This window comes from Carlito syrichta, unplaced genomic scaffold (genome assembly GCF_000164805.1).
Source record: "Carlito syrichta isolate Samal-C Ts95f unplaced genomic scaffold, Tarsius_syrichta-2.0.1 Scaffold288275, whole genome shotgun sequence".
Taxonomy (NCBI): domain Eukaryota; kingdom Metazoa; phylum Chordata; class Mammalia; order Primates; family Tarsiidae; genus Carlito; species Carlito syrichta.
In genome coordinates this window covers 205708-218494 of record NW_007232371.1, presented here as the reverse complement: position 1 = coordinate 218494, position 12787 = coordinate 205708, and the positions used below count along the sequence as shown (strand labels likewise).

At 51.5% G+C, this 12787-nt stretch overlaps 1 protein-coding gene across 1 annotated transcript in view; it reads left to right on the top strand.

The window, feature by feature from the left end:
* KAZN (kazrin, periplakin interacting protein) overlaps positions 1-12787 on the top strand; it is a 142358-nt gene that overhangs the window by 24708 nt on the left and 104863 nt on the right. Inside the window, exon 2 of the mRNA XM_021710195.1 lies at positions 1598-1789. Within this exon, the coding sequence (XP_021565870.1) occupies positions 1598-1789 (192 nt within the window). The remainder of the gene's footprint in view (positions 1-1597; positions 1790-12787) is intronic.

The following is a 12787-nucleotide window of genomic DNA, read 5'->3' as shown; positions in this document are numbered from 1 at the left end:
GTGGGGGGGTGGGGGAGGGGATGGCGGGGGCACTGTGCTTATGGCAGTGGGGGACACGGACAGTCCTCATGCACCTCAGAGCCCAGCTTAACTGGGGAGGAAGACACAGTTGAGGCGACGTCACCACAAGGTGGGGCGAGAAGACCCCTCTGTGGAGGTGATGGGGCCGCGTGGAGGCTCGTGTGACCCAGGCTGGGGCACAGAAGACCTGGGAGGGGCATTCTGGGGGGAGGATGCTGCAGGGTAGAGGTCCTGACACCCAGGAAAGGACGTTTGGGGCAAGGGCGCAGTGGGACAGAGGCCCTGGGCCCCGGGAGAGGGCGACGCTGGCGGAGGGAACCGAGGGACAGAGGCCCACTCTCCCTGCACTCTGGTAGTTCTGCACTCACTGTACCCACTCCACTCGCTGCCCCAGCGCCCTGTGCCCTGCCTTAGTGCTGCTGACTGGGAGTGGGTGTCTGTTCATCCACCCCAGGACTGTGATGCTGACAGCATTCCTCAGTGTAAGAGGATGGCATGCCTGGGTGCCACCCCAGGGCCTGAGGGGACACTGTGTTCTCCTTGGCCCCATTCCTGGATTTAGGTGATGCAGGAACATCTGCCCAGGGTGTCACCTCTCACTGCTCGTTAGACCCCCTGTTACTACAGGACAGCCAGAGGTTGTTTCTACATGGTGCGGAGTTCTTCAAGGCTATGTGTTTTGCAAGATGTGTTGTGAGCGCCTCTTTTTATTTTATTTTATTTTATTTTTTTAAGTTGGATTCTTGCTCTGTGGCCTAGGCTGGAGTGCAGTGGCACAATCACAGCTTACCGCAGCCTCGACCTCCTGGGCTCAGGCGACCCTTCCACCTCAACCTCCCAAACAGCTGGGACCATAGGTGCACACCACCATGCCCAGCTAGTTTATTGAGATTTTGTAGAGATGAGGCCCTGTGTTGCCCAGGCTTGTCTCAAATTCCTGGGCTCAAGCAGTCCTCCCACCTCGGTCTCCCAAAGTGCTTGGATTACAGGCATGAGTCACCATGCCCAGCCAACATGTGCCTTTTCAGGGCTGTTTCCCACGTGTGAGACTGGGAACTCGGGGTGCGGAGTTGGTTGGGCCTTGGTTCAAGCCCCAGCTCTGCTACCTCCTAACTTTGTGATCTCCTGGGGTTACTTAATCTCCCTGAGCCTTGACATCCTAATCTGTAAAATGGGGTTGTGACAGTCCCTGCTTCAAAAAATTTAGGTGGATTAAATGAGATAATGCATTTAATGCTCAGCTCTGCATGCTGCTGGCCTGTGGTCACAACGCTGACTCTCAAGACCACCGGCCAATGGTATGGACGCTCAGTGCCCTGACAGCAGTGACAGAGCCCTCGAGAGTGTGGCTGGGTAGGGGCCTCCGAGGTGTGCTCTGCAGATTATGGCTGGGGCTCAGGGTGCAGCCGTGGCTCTTTGGATTAAGGTAGTGGCTTCGAGGGTTTCCTCCCCTGCGCATATGTGGGAAAGGCCTTGAGTGCAAAGCAAGCAGGAAGAGCCCGGGCAGCTTTGCACTGTCCCTAGAGCGAGTGGCAGCCCACACTCCTGTCGCTAACCCTGTGTTCTTCTCCCCTAGTGCTCCTGCGGGAAGAAGTGTCCCGGCTCCAGGAGGAAGTCCACCTCCTCCGGCAGATGAAGGAGATGCTGGCCAAGGACCTGGAGGAGTCACAGGGCGGCAAGTCCTCCGAGGTCCTCTCGGCCACCGAGCTCCGGGTGCAGCTGGCCCAGAAGGAGCAGGAACTGGCTAGAGCCAAGGAGGCTTTGCAGGGTGAGTGACCATCGGCTGCCATTCTCCCACCTGGGGCTCAGGTCGGGCCCAGAGACCCAGGGTCCTCCCTGTGCAGGGGAGCGGCATGATGGACACGGGGTCTCCCAGCGCCCACCCCAGCCCTGGCTGCCCTATCCCTCCTTTGGGGGTGGCTGTTCCTTGCCCAGTGTGACCTCCGTGTGTTGCCGATCATGGCTGGACAGGGGTGCCTTGCTCTGGGTGTGAATGGCAGGTGGGTGTCCTCACTGGGTCAGGATGCTGACCCGGCAGCTGGGTCTCTTTCCAGCACTTGGGGCCCATCGCTGCCTCCCCTCATGGGTCAGGGTGGACGTGCTGGTTTCTCTGCTGGAGGACACGTGTCCTGCGTCTCACTCCTGCTCGTGGTGGTGGGCTCTCCTGGGCACTGGGGGAGGAGTTGGAAGACAACATGTGTAGGTGTCCGGAGGTCCCTTGACGAGAAGGACCAGGGACCTGTAATCATCACCTGGCCGGTGTGTCTTCAGCCAGAAGTTGGCTTAGGAGACGAGGAAGCCAAGGGGCCGCATGCTCAGCCTGACTTCGCCGGAGCCAGGACCCAGCAGCCCCCACATCCCTCTTCCTGGAGGCTCATGGCTCCACCCTGCAGGGCTGGAGGAAGCGTCTCATAGGTTGTCTGAGAAAGGTCGGAAACCATTGTCTCACCTGTCCCTGGCTCCACAGTGCTGAAAACTCAGGCATAAAACACCTGAGAAGATCACCTTTTGGGGTCTGCAGTGATCTCTTGAGCCCCTTAGTGTCTTTGCTTTTTCTGGGGGGAAAAAGGCAAGGAAACTTAGCAACTTGCTTTCTACTTGCCATTTACTAGAACAGTGAATACTCCTTTAAAATATCACTTCTGCAGTCAAAGCGGGCTAAGTCGTTGAGTTGATAGCATGCTGCTGTGCCAGAGGGACCCAGGGCAGACAGAAGGTAGAATCTGTTTCTCCTTCAGCCATCCCTGGGGAGCCTTTGAGACTGGTGAGTGTTTGTGTTCCCATCAGTCCACCAGAGATCCAGAGGGATTCTGGGAAATGTAGTTTCCATCTTCCTGGTTTTGTCCCACTACTGCTTAACGGGGAAGGGGAGAATGGTTTTGCTGGACAGTCAGAGCAGGTCCCCTGACCAGTGGTGTCATGGGCAGCAGGCTGAGCAGGCTGAGTGTCCTTTGCCCAACTGACAGTCCCCCAGGGAGCCTGGGCTGTCCTTGGTGAGGGGGCACCTGTCCCTGGGGTGTCCAGCACTCGACAAGAGCTCTTTTCAGCAGTACATGTTGCCATCCAAGTGCAGCTGACCCAGAAGGAGCAGGAGCTGGCCAGGCAGGTTGGTCCAAGGCAGGGCCAACCCTCATGTGCTGGAGTTTCGTTTCTGTGGTTCACGGTGACAGTGTTTTGGGTGGCCTTTTCAAGCTGTAGTGACATTGGGGTACACTGTGGTCCTGCTGACCTTGCACACGTGGGAAGTCACGCATGCTTGGACTCCGCACAGCCGCCCCACAATCCAGGCAGATCCGGGGGATCCACCCCTGTGCCCACCTCCCCAGGGGGCTCACAGCACCCCCTCCCACTCTCAGGACAGAGACCCAAGTCTCGGGAGAATGTGCTGCTGGGCCCAGACTGTGCCAGCCTTTGGTCCTGCTAAGCTTTAGGATCCGGCAGAGTCGGGACTGGCACCAGAAGCCACCAGATGTCACCTCAGCTCCCGTCCCAGTGTGTGTGCCCAGGATGGGGAAACCTGCCCTCTGTCCTCCGCCAGGGACAGGATTTTCAATCCACTTGCCTTCTGGTTCTGTGGGGAGAGAACCGCCCTCAGCTGTTCCCAGGTCCTGAGGGATGGGCTGGCAAGGGGGCAGAGGCTCCTTTACCCACCACTCCCCTGCTCCTTTGATGGGCAGCTGCCCTCTCTGAGCCTCCACTTCTGATCTGAGTGATGGGAAAGTGGTGGTGGTTTTGCAGGAGGCTGTGAGAATTAAACGGGGCAATGTCTGGGGAGGTGGTAGGCAGCCCCTGCCATCACCACAGTGTACCCCCTTCTCCCCTTAGACCACAGGGCATGGGGCTGTCTCGTTGCTTCCTTCTGACTCTGCTGACTGACCTCACCCAGGGACTGCCCGGTGAGATGCTGCTTTTGTAGGAACAATAATACCAGCAATGAGGACTTGTCAGTATTTGTTATAGGGCAGCTTTGTTGAGTGCCATTCACCTCAGTCCTGCTAGGAGCTACTGGGGAGACTCAGGGGGTTGAGGAACTTGGCCAAGGTGACAGCTGGTCAGCAGCAGAGGCAGAGACTTTTTCACGGCACTGACACGCCACATCCTCCCTCCAGGTGTGTGCCCTGGGAATGAAGTTGGCCTGAGTGTGAGACAAGAGGCTGTTGTAACCTCAGCAGTGAGATGGCTGACTCAAGTCAGATCTGGGCTCAAATCCAGCAGCAATACATATTGCTCTCCAAGGCAGGGGGGTGACCCTCTTCTACCGGTTTTTGTTTCTGGTGGGGTCATGAGGACAGTGTTATGGGTGGCCTTTTCAAGCTGTAGTGACATTGGGGTGCACTGTGGCCCTACTGGCCTTGCATGTATGAGAAGTGATTTTGCCAAGCACACACACTGATTAACTGCGTGACCTTAAGAAAGTTACTTAACCTCTGTGAAACATACATGGTTCCTTAGTTGTGTGGTTGAGTATAATAATAATACCTTTTTGTCTCATAAGTGGGACACCATGCACACACACACACACACACACACACACACACGCACACACCACACATATGGTTGTTGTGAGAATTAAATGATATATACAGTACTTGTATCATTAGGGCAAATGCTGAGTGATTATTGGAATATGGGAGGGGCTTGGCAGACCTCCTCGAATCTGCTTGACCGTCTGATTTCCCTGACGGGGGACCCAGATCTAAGACACCCCCACGCCCCAAGCCCAGGCTCCAGGTCACGGCATTCCTGAAAGGCAGTCAGGTGGTATCTTCAGCTGCCCCAGCCCCTGCTGGAATTCTCCAAAGTTGCAAGTAAGACGCTTCCCCACCAGCCGCAGCACGTATGAGTAACTGCAGACAGATGTGGACAGAAGGGGCCAGGACAAGGAGGAGCTCTATGCCCATCAGGAGGAGGGTGAGATCCACGCAGAGGCACAGCTGGCAACAGATGCCGGTGACACCTGTAGACGATCCATGTCCCCACGGAGTGGGGAAAGCAAAGCCCTCATGACTTCCACTCTGCAGATACCCCCCACCTCCCCCCTTCCATGGACCTCCCCCCACCCATCCCCACTTTACTGATTTCTCCCTCCCTCTACTTTGTGGATCTCCCCTCCCACCCACACTCCACTCCACATGTGTCCCCACCCCCACTCCACAGAGTCCCCCTTGACCTCCACCCCCACAGCCCAGTCTTTGGGTTTAGGTGAGACCCAGATTTTCCAGCCTGTGAGAGTGTGGAGTGATGAAAAGAACCCAGTTTGGGGGAAATGAGGGTTTAGAAGATTCCTTTGTTTCTTTGGAATGAGTGTGGGAATGTTTGGTTTGGGGTTTTGGTCTATTGTGACTTAAAGGTGGAAGCCTGAAAGATGAAGGGAGAATGGAGAATGGCGTGGCAACCCTGAGACCCTCGGGGCTGTCTCCTGGCCTCCTCAGGCTGCTCTGTTCCCTGCCTCCCCAAGAACCAGGGTGTGTAGACACAGTGATCATGACAACTCACTTCTTCCTGTTTAAATCTCTTAGCAGCATGGCCAGGATGTCCACATGTTCCCACAACAATAAATACTCTCTGAAAACATAATTTTTAATAATTACGTGATGTTCTACCAAATGGAGGAGCCATAATTTATTTAACCATTTCCCTGTTATTAGACACTTACATTCTTTCCATTTTCCTCTCTTTTTTGTTCTCATTATAAACACTGTAATAATAAAGAACTGTGTATGTAAATCTGTTTATTTTCTTAGGACAGCACTTCTTAAACCTTTTATACTTTACACTTGTACAAGATTGAGACTTCCAAAGAACTTTTGCTTATAGAGTTTAGATCTACTGGTAGCTACCAGTTTTGAAATTTAAACCAGAAAAAATATTTAAATCTTCAATAATTTATTTTAAAATAACAATCGTAAACCCATTACATGTTAACATAAATGAAATCTTTTAAAAATGAAAAGTAACTGTTTCCCCAAGCAAAGAGAATTGAGTGAAAGAAGCAGCATTCTTTTTGTTTTTATTTTTTAACATTTTTGTAAAACTCATTGATGTCTGGCTTCATAGCAAAGTTCTGAATTCTCATCTCTGCTCCTTCAGTCTATTGTGATTTGGTGTTTGGGTTGAAAATCCAGATATGTAGTTGGGAAAGGAAGGAACGTGTGAATTGCTTTATAAGGTAATTGTAGATATTCTTACTTGATACCATGCAAAAACTCACTAGTGGAGTTTCTTGAAAGTTTGTTGCAGTGTGGCATCTGAAATCTTATCCACTAAAGTCTTTGTATTCTGCTCTATTAAAATCCACTGGTCTAATTTTCACTTAGGAATTGGGTACTTTATTCGCTATGATTTTTTCAATTATAAATTGATATAAAAAGACACATGAGGCCAGGCGTTGGAGGGTGAGGCAGGAGGATGACTTGAGGCCAAGAATTCCCAGCACTTTGGAGGGTGAGGCAGGAGGATCACTTGAGGCCAGGAGTTCAAGTCCATCCTGGACAACAGAGTGACACCCCATCTCTACAAAATATTTAAAAATTAGCGTGACTAGGTAGATTGCACCTGTAGTCCCAGCTACTCAGGAGACTGAGACAGGAGGACCACTTGAGACCAGACGGTCGAGGCTGTAGTGAGCCAAGGTCACACCACTGCACCCCAGATGGAACAACAGAGCGAGAATCTTTTTTAAAAAGTCATGTGTGTTAACATCACATACGTATTGAGAAGCTGTTAAAGTCATGGTGGCAGATCTTGTTTGCTGAAATTCTAATTTTTGCTAAAAAACCCAAGTGTTATCACTGGCAACAAATACTGTCAGTTGTTTTTCTGGAAGGAAGGGGTTCCCTTCATTCATTTGTGAGCCTAGTTCATTAATTGGGCAGATGTCCCGACTTATATGGCTGTCATTCTTTCAAGTGCAATTGATGGTCTGTGAAAACATGACTAGTTTAGCTTGCAACTCAGACAACAAATGTTTTTCCTGGAGGGAGCCATTGTTCTCTGGTATGCAGCAAAAGTGCTTTAAATGTACTTCCTGTTTTATTAATGGGAGATTTAATACAATTAATAATTTTTACTGCTTCCTCAAAGACACCCCTAAGTAAAACTATCCTTTTTTTTTTAAAGCTATGAGTGCATGTTATAAAAACCATAGTGACTATTAATTAACAGGTTGATGCCACAGCCATGGTTTCCGCTAACATGTCAGTAGTTTCTTGCCATTGCTTTTCTACAGCCATTCAAATACTAGCACCATGAAAAAGGCAGATAACATCATAGCATTCTCAGCAAAATTGTTTTCCTCACAGACCCCTGAAACGATATCGGTGGTTGTGGTGGTGGTAGCAGCTAGCATTTTTGAGCATTTTTTTATAGGCACACAGTGCAGAACTTTAACTCACTTTAACCTCACAACAACCCCGTGAGGGCGAATCTTGCTGTTTCCCCATTTCATAGAAGAGGGGACAAGCAACGAGAGGTTATGAACATGTCAAGGTTGTTACGCAACAGCACCAGATGGGAGCCAGGCTTGAACTTCAGCTGCGAGGGTCTGGAGCTCTCCGGCAGGTAAGGGGAAGGGTATTCCTGGGGGGAAAATCATTTGAACAAAGGCAGGAAGACCAGCCTTGGGGGGGGACACCGGACCTCAACGAGGAGGCCTTGCTGCAGGGGGCGGAGAAGATGGTCGTGATGAGCCTTGAGAGCCATATCAGCAGCTCCAGACCACGGAGGTGTGGAGCAAGAGTCACCATGAGAAGTGGGGTGTCTGTATCTCTTTCTCACTCCCCCTGCCTGCGCAGCCTGATCTCTGTCCCAGCATGTGGGTGTATTTGGGGTTTCTGGATGAGCCTGTGGTGTCATCTCCCCTCTGTCCTCTCAAAGTCTTTGCATTTGTGTTCCCTTCTCCCCCATCTCCTGACGGTCACCCTTCCTCCGAATCCCAGTTCAGGCTCTGTGTCCTTGAGGAAACTTTCTGGACTGACTGCCCTGCCCAGTGGGCTCTGGCCTGTGGTAGGCAGAGTCATTACAGAGTCCCCTCCCCCAAAGATGCCCACATCCTAATTCCTGGAACCTGCGAGTGAGCTAGGTCACACCGCAAAGCAGAATGAAGGATGCTAACCAGGTGCCCTTGAGATGAGGAGATGAACCTGGGTTATCTGGGGGACCTGGTACAGTCACGAGTGTCCTTACAAGGGAGAAGGGGCAGAAGAGTCGGAGTCAGAGGAGACGCAACCAAGAGGCAGAGACCAGAGGGATTCAGTGAGCGACTCAGCCTGCCATTGTGGCTCTAAGGATTGGGGGAAGGGGCCACAAGCCGAGGATTGTAGACGTCCTCTGGAAGCTGGAAAAGACGAGGAAACCAGTGCTCCCCTAGAGCCTCCGGAAGAAATGAGCCCTGCCAGCACCATGATTCAGCCCAGTGAGACCCACTCTGAACTTCTGACCTCCAGAGCTACAAGGCAATAAATTTGTGCCACTACATCGTGGTGATTTGTGACAGCAAGAGCAGGAGCCTGATGCCGGGCCTCTCCCTCCCTGGACCTGGTAGCCCTGGGCACTGTCCTCACTCAGGACTCAGCACATATGGGTGTTGTCTGTTTCCTTAACAGACCCCCGCAGGGCACAGCACCCAGCCAGGGCTGGCTCATCAGCTGAACGAAGCAGACACAGCGTCCTCTCTAGTGAAGGAGGAAGGCCTGTTGGGGCCCTGCCCTGCCACGGAGTGAGTCACATGCCTACACTGAGCTCTCGGATGCCGCTGAACTTGATTGTTTAATTTGCTCATTCACCAGATGTTCCTGAAAACTTCCCTACACTAGAAGCCATGTCTGTACCTGGGATCCAGAGAGTTCCAGGCCCTGCCCACACTGTACCCGGCACCCACTACACACTCAATGCAAATGATTTGAATCGTATTCTTTCAAATGGACAACGAGGCTTTAGGATGAGAATCTGTGGTGTAGACATTCTTGGTTTGAAGAGGTCCAGGCTGCAGAGACTGTCTTAAGCCCAGTGGGGTTGGGGGTGGGGGACCATTGTCCTTAAAGTTCCCAGCAGGAGTGGCCATGCCCTGGCTGCCTTTGCAAGTGTGACCAGGCTTTCAGACAGATGGATAGGGGGTGGCCCAGGGGCTGCTGAGTAGAGGGATGCGTCACCCACACTGGGGTGGCTGTGGCTGCTTGCTTTCTATCCACACGTCCTTGTCACCACAGCACCTTGTGGGTTTGAAAAGCCACTTGATGTTTCCTGTTTCACTTCCCTCGTCCGCACTCCTTCCTTTGTCTCCTTCCATGTGTCAGAGATCTGCTTGTCTTCTGGGCAGCTTCTTGAACCTGTCTGTTGCTTTCCGGTAATTTGTACACACAGAGCTGCCGCTGTTTCTTGGGCCTCCAGATATGCTGCTGGCCGTTGGGGCTGCCACAGGCGCCCCTCTGAGTCCCACTACCCTGATGTGGAAGTTTCTTAGCTGGTAAATCTCGAAACTCGGTGGATGGTTCCAGAAAATTGAGCTCTACAGACAGAATGTCTTCTTGATATACTACCGTTTTTAAATGTTACAACAGATGTCCCTTGAAGGCTGCTTAGATTCCAAGTGTGATCCAGTTGACAATAATTTAAGGTCAGGTGGAAGAAGTGCCCATAATCTCTTGTGTCACGCTGCCGACTGGGCATGTGACTTGAGGGTCCTAACCCTGGCTGCTTCGCATGGTGGCTAGATTCCTAATGCATGCATACTTTTAAATAATAATAAACACTGTAGAGTAGTTTGAGACTTGCAGCAAAGTTGCAAAGAGTTCCTCTATACTCAGTCTCCCTGTTAAGGTCCTTAACGTTGTAGGTGACCTTGTACAGATACTTGTAAGCCATCTCTTGCATTGTGCTTTATGATGTCTCATTGACCAAAGCAAGTCACCTGACCAAGCCCAGCACTATGTGGGTGGGATTCCATAAGGCAGGGTTCCTTGGCAGCTATCACTGTCACAGTCCACCAGAGACATCCTTGTAAATAGAATAGTTTCCAGAATCTTTCCTAGAGTCTGAGACAGTCTACATGTTGCAGAAAACTTTGTCCTCTTTGGTTTTTTTTTTTTTGGCATTAGATTTTTTTATAGCTGAGGGACTGATGTCCTTGACTCCCTGGGGATTTTGTCCCTGAATCCTTGAGCCTCTGAGTTGGACAGCCAGCCAGCACAGGCTCCTCCCCTAGGCATCCCCGTCCCTAACGGGTGCCCATCCAGCATCCACTTCAACATTTAGAGCAGATTCTCAGTAAATTCCATGATGTCTTAAGGTTCTAATTATGGAAACCTTCCATTTCTCCTGAGGAAAACGGAAAGTCTGGTTTGTTTGGAAACACACAGACACCCTTTAGGACCCACCCATATGTATCTGATCCCTGTTTTGGGACTATTTCCCAGAGCTCAACCATTCCCTATTTGGAGGGTGGAAATTATGCTCATTTTGTAGTTGGGATGATTGAGGTATAAACTCATACTGCATTGCTTTTGAATAGTAATCATTACAGCTGATACTTATCTGGCACTTGGAATGTGCTGCCCTCTGTCTTATTTGCTTTGCCTACATAAACCATTGATCTTCCAACAACACTTGTTAGATAGTGTTTGCTAGCCTCAGTTTCCCCGTCTACAAAATGGGGATGAGAGAGGTTAAGAATTCTACGGTCTCTTAGCTTGCAGGTTTTAGAGCCAAGACTTGATCCCCAGTGAGTCTGGTTTCCAAACCTGTGTTCTTCAGCTATTAGCAGATACTTCTTTGATTCTGAGGCTCTTAGATGGTCACAGCAGCAACGAAGGAAGACAGGAGAAAGGGGAAGATCTGGATTTGGGTGTCACCCAGAGGGCCCCGAGACACCAGGGTTTGTGTTGCATTCCAGGTTTTGCCCTGGAAATTGTCCCAAGGAGTCAAGGCTGCCAGGCTGGTCTCTGGCCGCTAGAAGTTTTCTTCTCACCTGCCAGGCCTGTCCTCCTTCCCCGCCGCTTACTGAAAATGCTCCAGTCCCAGGAAATGCCAGTGGCCTCGACTGTAGCAGTGCCATATTTAAGGTTCGAGCAAGGGCTGCAGAGCCAGAGCCTCGGCTTGACATTAATCCCCAGGAGTCAGAGATTGATCCAGCTGAATGAAGGGAGCAGAGTTCAGGGCGAGAAGAGCTAGGCTCCAAGCTGCCTTTCAGAAGGCTGTGCCTGAGACCCTACTGAACTCTCTTGGCGGTGTGGCATCCATCACTGTGCAGGTCTCCTGCCCACCTGGCCATGATGGGTTCAGGACGTGGCCCTGAAACCATGGCAGGAAAATGAAGCCATGCTGGCCTCCATCTGGGGGAAGAGTGTGAGCCCAGGAGGGTCGTCTTCAGAGCTGGCCTCTGAGGTGGTGCCAGGTGCTCTTGCTCTGTGGCCCTGGCTCAGCTTGGTGAGCACGGCCCAAGGTGGCATGGACGCAGGCAAGCCCGGCAGGGGTCCTCAACCTGGGTTAGCCCCCCAGGGAAGGCTGTCCACCTGTGGGGCCTTTTTTGGAGAGCTGCCCCGGCAGACGGTGATTCAACAAAGGAGGAAGCAGGGCCCTGTGGGCACTGAGCGGAACGTATGGGGAATGTAGGCAGGACTCCAGGTGGACCACACCTCGCTGAACGCTCCTGAGGGCCAGCCCTGCACTGAACAGGCACACGCCTCCTCTTCATGTCACCCCAGAACAACCCCATGATGTGGATGGGATCACCCTGACTTTACATTTGGGGAAACAGAGGCACCAAGAGGGTCTTACAGCATGTGAGCCTCAGCATTTGGATTTGAAGTTCCGTGTCCAACCCAGATCCTGTCAGCACTGCACTGTGTTTTCCCTAAGTAGAGCTCTTCTTAGTGTTACTGAAATCTTAGTAGAATCCCATTCACTTGTTTGTTCGGCACATGCTAGCTGAGGTCCTACAGTTTGCCAGGCTCTGTTCTGGGCACTCGGGATGTATGTGTGAGCAGGGTAGACAGATCTATTTCTCATGGAGCTTACCTAGAAGGGCATGCCAGTTACCACTGCTGCGTACCACACTGCTTCCAAATATTAGTGGCATAAAGTGACCGCTATTTTTCTTAAATCTCTTGATCGTGTATGTCAGGAATTTGGCAGGGCTCGGCTAGACGACTCTTAGGTTCTACATGGTATTCACGGTGGTCCTCTCTGGGATTCTGCTTTACTGTCCAAGATGGTTTCACTCACATATCTGGTGCCATGGCGAGATGGGCAGGTTCAGCTGGGACTCGCAACCCGGCACCCATTTGAGGCCCCTGCAGCATGGTGGTCAGATTTTGTACATGGAGGCTCAGGGCTCCCACAGAGAAGATTCTGAGAAGCCCAGTACAAGCTGCCAGGCTTCTTATGACCAACTCTCAGGAGTCACATAGTGTCACTTCTGCCACATTCTGTTGGTCACAGGCCAGCCTGACCCTACCCTATACAAAGCATGTGACATGGGAGATACAGTAGTGTCCGTCTTTGCAGAAATACCATTTGCCTGAGAGAGGGGGAGAAGGCAGACAATAAAGCGGAACGAAAAACAAATCGTCTGGTGTGTTAGGGGTTGTAAGCATGGTGGCAAAACAGACACTTTAAAGAGGAATAGGACAGGACCCAGCTGCCACTCCTGGGAGTTTTCTCGCCTAGGACATTCACATCCATGCAAAGACTTGTACACAAATGGTCTTACCAGCTTGTTTGTAACATCCCAAGCTGGAGGCAGTTCAGATGTCCATCAGCAGAGGGATAG